At 33.2% G+C, this 6,643-nt stretch overlaps 1 protein-coding gene across 2 annotated transcripts in view; it reads right to left on the bottom strand.

The window, feature by feature from the left end:
* pou2f3 (POU class 2 homeobox 3) overlaps window positions 1-6,607 on the bottom strand; it is a 41,721-nt gene extending 35,114 nt beyond the window's left edge. For both annotated transcript variants that reach the window (XM_088321077.1, XM_088321076.1), the window contains exons 1-2: window positions 6,176-6,607; window positions 5,919-5,976 (exon numbers count right to left, since the gene is read on the bottom strand). In XM_088321077.1, coding sequence (XP_088177203.1) covers window positions 5,919-5,976; window positions 6,176-6,316 — 199 coding nt within the window. In that variant the 5' untranslated portion in view covers window positions 6,317-6,607. The remainder of the gene's footprint in view (window positions 1-5,918; window positions 5,977-6,175) is intronic.
* Between the last annotated feature and the right edge of the window lie 36 nt (window positions 6,608-6,643).

A 6,643-nucleotide genomic window follows, 5' to 3' on the forward strand; every position in this document is an offset into this window, starting at 1 on the left:
ACAGAGAAAGAAATTGACATTTTGCCTATGTCATGTGAAGAAATTGGTAAAAAATGTTACAGAATTATATCCTGAGCTGTACCAATACATTTCTCTTATAGTTTGAAAGTACTTCTCTCAGATAAACCAAATTGGCTAGAAATTTCAAAGACTGCCTTGAAGTTTGGTGCGCCTTTTATACCAGAAAATACAGTGGATACAGTGGAAATGCAGTTACAATAAACGATACTCCATACGAAATCTGTTCTGCCTATGAGAAACACAGAGTTCAACATGTTAATTGTTTGTTGCTAAAAGGAAACAAAGGTGCAGTATATTGACGGCAACAAAGACGCCAACTTTTGAACACTCTTTGCAAACCCTCTTTTTTGTTTCTTTGGACAATAATTCTCCATAAGTATTAACTGTATTGTAATTACTTGTAGATTTTTGTTTATGAATACATTTTCCACAAAATTACACTCTTTTTTTGAAATGTTGTTAAATAATACTGCATACGGGAACAGTTCTGCCTTTGACAAACACGTAGAGTGGTCTTTGAGTGCCTTATTGTGGTTACCATGTTTATAGTTTGTTGCTAAACTTGATTTTAGTGGTGAAACCAAATGTTATAATGTAAGTACATGTCCTATTAATTAAATGATTTAAATTTGGAGAAGCAAAATGGCCTGGCGATGCCGGGCCAATACCAGTTTGCATTCGACTGCTTGGAGTAGTCGGGAGCTGCAGTGCCCAATTTGGTCTGCATGAAAAGCAGACCCCACGGAAGTAAATGTTTAATGGTTTTGTTGGCATTTATTGGTTTAATGCAACCCTAACTCTTAATTTTGTTTTAATTCCATGCACCATATATATATATATATATATATATATATATATACACTTAATTTCAGAAAGGTTCTTTATTTTTGTATTGTTAAAAGGTTTTACATTGTACTGTTTGTTTACATTTGACCTTATTTCCATAACTGTGCTTTGAAAGATTTTTTCTTTGGATTGTTGACTTAGTTTTAGGTGCAATATCCCTGTTTTGTTTAGTTATTTCAGATCTAAGTACTTTATATGATGAGTCTTTATATACTTTTCTATTGATGGGTCTGTACATTGTATGTATATATTTTTTTCCAACTGTAATGTAATTTTTATTTCGTTGTAGAAATATAGCAACAAAAAAGGTGATTCTAACTCTGGAAAAAAGATCACTTCAAGCTTGCTCATTTAAATGTTTGTTACGTTCCAGCCTTGGATGGGTGGGGCCGACGTCTCCAAATATGTATTTATTTATGTATATATCAGTAAATGATTACACACCTTGGCTGGAAGCGCTCCAATCAAGATGAAATACTTAAAAAGTACTCAAACATTAGGTTCAAAGAAGAAAAGTCAAATAAACCTTGAAGAAAAACATATTTGGAAAAACATCAATCCAATCTAGCAAGCCTTCACTCCAGGCGAGGGCTGGTACCTTCTTTTCGATGGTCTCATTATACCAAGGGGAAAAGAACACATTTGTTTTTCTAAACAGCTTTTGGGGCTGCATCCCCACAATGCGAGGGTCCGTATTTATAATTATCTACATCACCGTACCCATTACATTGGTATCTTGACTAGTACCACTTGTAGCCGACTCGCTTAATCTGGCAATAACGCCATAACTGTTTGATATCATGGATGTCGAATCGATCACGCCTTTATATCCTCTACGTAAATAGTTACAGAAATTTGTCATCAATGACAAGAAAATCAGTTTCATAATAATAATTTCAATAACAGATTTTGCTGATTTGTTATCACTGGTAGACATTTAAAACTCTATTACCTTTTTATTCAGCAGTTATGAATCTTGAATATAGTTTGCTCTCATAAATGCAAAAAAAAAAAAAAAAAAAAAAAAAAAAGGCATTTCAACAGTAGTAACCGGTAACTTAAATATTATTTGCATTATACGCATAAAACAAACAGCACAATGATTACAACTTATTTAGTACATTTTTTCAAACTCACAAAAGAACGAGTTATCTAATATCATTAATTACGAAATATTTTTCATACATAATTCTTACATTTTCATCATTAAATTATGATAAAATAATTTCAAATGGTAATTTTCATATTAAAATTAAGAGCACAATATTCTGCCATATTCGATTTTTCAAACTAAAAAAAGTCACGAGTTACATTAATATAACAAAATAACTTCAAAAGATAATTATTATATATATATTATTAGATTAAAATGAACCTACTCTTCCATAAATAATAACACCTGTATGAAAGATTATCTATGATTCTTTTACGTATAGTAAAGTTATGTATCGTTATTTTTCAGATAATTTTTCAAGTTTTAATTTTTTTTTCACTTATTTAAGCCCACCCAAAAAAATCTCTAATAAATCTTTAAGATTATCGTATACTAGAAATTAACAAGAATTTCTGATGAGGCCGATGGTGGATGCATTTTTAAATTCAAGAATTTGTTTCCTTATTTTACTACAAAAGTAAGTAGATAGTTTGTTGGTTTTGGTTGCTGTTATTTTTTACACATTTCACACACAAAAAACATAAATTATACTTAAAATGAACAAAAATATCCGATGATGCAGAATTTAAGTTTCCTTATTTTACTCCAAAAACAAGTTAAATATACTCAAATTAAATAACTGATAAAAAAATATTTATAATTTTGCAAAATGCAAGATTATCTTTGTTTTCTTTCAGTAATTTTGAGCATTTAAAATAGGTTTTAATAATTTTATTAAAACATCTTAAAATCGTACAATATAATCTGCCATATTTTTTGTTGTATTTACTTAGAAAAAAATGGTAACAAATATTAGGGATTTAATTTATTCTTTTTTAAAAAATATTTTTTTTGCAGTAACTGACTTAACAAACATGACTTTTCGTAGAGATACAAGTTATACGACGCAGCCCGTCACCAGCCTTGTGTATAAATACTTGTGTAAACATATGGACTACCTGAAATTCTACTCGCCATTTCTACGTTTATGTAATACTAGTAAAAATGGTATTAGTTTCCATAAAGTTAGCAGAAAGACTTGCTTATTCATTAGTAATTTAGGTGAACAGAGTAAATCCCCACAAACAGTATATTGTAGAAAAATAGCTGCATTTCCACACAAATACAATTTTCTGTACTTTTTTATTTGTCCAAACACGCCAATGCCCACAACCATTGTTTCAGAGGAAGTTCTGCAATTCTGTTGAGGGTTCCCATTTATTGTTTTGTTTTTGTTACTGTCTTCTGCCGTGAGGCAGACTGTCTTTCTCTGCAAATAAGCCTAAGGGCCATCCTGGTATAGAGACCAACTGCCACAATACACACATACTCGTATGCACGTACAAACGCACGCATGCTCTCATGCAGAGTTCTTTATGGGTCAGAGGGATTTTTGTTTGCTACACAAAACTTTCACACAAGTTTGAACAGGGCAATTAGAACAATCATCAAAATCTAGTGATTTTCTTAATTCTCTCATAATTGTGTAATTATTTTTGAAACCTTTATTAATAGTGTTCAGTGAAAATGAAACTTATAAATTTCTTTTTGTCCATTGGTACCATTTAGCAAAATATGTTAGAATTAGTGGGCAGCACGGCGGCGCGTGTGCGGCACAGTTCTAAGGTCTTGGGAACCTCCTGTGTGGGTTTAAATCCAGCTACTGGACTTCCTGTGCGGAGTTTGTATGTTCTCCCCGTGCTTGCGTGGGTTTCCTCCGGGCACTCCAGTTTTCTCCCACATTCCAAAGACATGCATTTCAGGTGGATTGGCCGGTCCAAATTGTCCCTAGGTGTGAATGAGCGAGTGAGTTGTCCGTCTGTCCCTGTGTGCCCTGCGATTGGCTGGCAACCAGTCCAGGGTGTCCCCTGCCCACTGCCCGATGATTGCTGGGATGGGCTCCAGCATTCCCGCGACCCTACTAAGGATAAGCGGTGCAGCTAATGAAATGAGATGAGATGTTAGAAAAAAAAACTAATGAACTTGAGTCAGTTGAACTCATTTGTGTTTTATAATACAATACCTCAGTCTCTGATGTTGTGTGCTGTGAATTAACGAGGACATTTGAGGGTTCATTTAAATACTAATTCCTATAGTGACTTGTATCATCAGTTACGATTAAAATAGCAGATAGGGTAACTATTCTCTAGAACAGGGATGGGAAACTTTTTGGGTGAGAGGCCACATTAGGTAAAACATTTGGCAAAAGTGGAGAAAAAAAAAAAAGGTTTTTTTTGTTTTTTTTTTTCTTATCATCTACAGATACAGTATAGAATCCAAAATCTTGGCAATACATGAAGGGAAAAAGATCAGGCTTGTCCAATTTTTCTCTATTGTTGCTGCCACTTCAAAATTATTTATCTCTACTTTTTAAAACTGAACTTTCCATTAATGCAAATATAAAAAAGGAGACAAGAATTTTAGGAATAACAATATGCATTTGTATATGAATAACCATTTAATCGAATTAGTTGTTAAGGACTCGAAAATATAGCAAGGCAAATCTCAAAATTGACTACAGCTAGCTCAGAGGTTTTATTCAGTAACTTAGATATTTTGATAAATAAAATAAATATATTATAAAAATAGCAAGTAAAGAAAAATGTAGCCTGCCATTTCAATTTGGGGAGACCAACCAACACATTTTCATTAATAGTACTTTTTATTTTACCATTTAATACATGTTATCATAACGTATAGATTTGTATATGGCCTGTGTGCCATAGTTTGCCCACCCCTGCTTTAGAATCTCTGCAAATTAAAAAAAATAATAATTACGATAGCATTATTTGATAAAATCACAACCATTGGTTGTGAGTTTCCAATTTTGGCCATCAAAAAAATTACCCATACCGTCAGTACTCTTGAAATAGAAACTATTCTTGTAAAAGTAAAACATTCCATGATGGCACAAAATGGTTTGGTGTATGGTTAGTATTACTGTAGATTTTAAAAAAGTACTCACTAAACAAGCACACAGGGCTTTTGCCTTTTGTACCTATTTGCAAAGTGATATTGCTTGATAATTTGCAATTTCTTCACATATGCATTCATTATTATGATTATGCATGATGCATTTCTTTTAAACGTAACATAAGTGTGCAATATCCGCACCAATGGTTTAATTTCAATCGGGACACTTACGAAAAAAGATTCATCTACTACAAGTTTGCTTATTAAATGTTGCAATTGACTCAGCACTTAAGAGGTATACACCAAAAACCATCGTCACCTGTGTAAAACATAAAATAATTTACACATAAAAATGTTTAATGAGGTGCAAAAATTACAAACTAAAATAAATCACAGATTAGGTAATTTTGCTGCAAGGTGCCACTAGAGACAATTGTTTTAAATTGTATAATTGATGTACAGTATACGAATTTACAAATACGTTTATGTTGGCATTATATATAATTCTGTAGATTAAATAAGTAAATATATTATAAACAAAAGCATAACAGAAGAAGACAGTTTGTTCCCCAAAGCCACCACTACCCATAACAAGTGTGCAAAACTGAAAATATATATGTTGCAACTTATTTGGGAATTTTTCTTTTATTGCTAAATATTATTGCACTTATTTTTCTCTTTAAATTCTTTATTACATGTTTTTCCTCTTTGAGTTCTGCCTAAAATTGATGCATACAATGTTTCACAACATTGATTTCACTGTCAATAAAGACCATTTTTTGGGGGAAGACCTATTGTTAACTCTGATTTCCATGTACATTTAATTCTTAATTTCCAAAACAATTCGAACCTGGATTGCCTGTATAAACAGCAGACTTGATTCATTCGATGAATCCTCTCAATCAATATTCAAGCGTAACTTAATCTCATGAATCATGCAGATAAACGACAAACAAGGTGGTAAGAGGTTATAACATGGGCTCACTTGCGTGCTCAGCCTGCGTGTCCGACTGCTCCAAAGTGTCTGCACTCATCTTCCCGACCTGCCATCATAAAATAAAATTCAGCTGATTTTCATACAGCGTTTCAGGACCAGGCTCAGGAAAATCATCTCTGTGTTATTCTAATCAGCCCTTACCACCACCACAACATAATGTTCTACTTATAATATTCATGGTAGTAACCAGGTAAAACAAGACAAAAAAAGCCCATTCATTTCATTTTGGGAGGAGAGAAACTGACCTGGAGATTGTCCGTTGATGCAAGACTGCTGAATTCGTCAAAACTTACTGACGCTTGAAGGACTTTGTCATTTTCCAAATTAGAGGTAGGGCTCACCTGTAAAGCGCTTGCACTGTGGCTGCCCGAGAGGTTCATTTGCATACATCGGAGCGTGTCCTATCGCGCTCCGCACGCTTTGCATAAAAAAATACTAAGGCCTACTGCGAAAGCGCACACTCACAGTGCCTTCCTTGCAGAAAAACTTGGTGACAATCAATTTTAGGCTGACTTTCAAGCATTTACTAGCACTTTATCCAAAATTCAGGTAGTTTTAAATCCTCAAAAACACAACATTTAAATGCAAGCATTTTAAAGGATTTTCAGCACCCGTACAAACCCTTTTATTATATGTTGATGAAGTGAAGATTAAGAAATGTATTAAAAACCTACACGACGTTAGATAGATAGATAGATAGATAGATACTTTGT

The sequence above is a fragment of the Urocampus carinirostris genome, chromosome 17 (genome assembly GCF_059441175.1).
Source record: "Urocampus carinirostris isolate Australia breed hairy pipefish chromosome 17, RoL_Ucar_1.0, whole genome shotgun sequence".
Lineage (NCBI taxonomy): Eukaryota > Metazoa > Chordata > Actinopteri > Syngnathiformes > Syngnathidae > Urocampus > Urocampus carinirostris.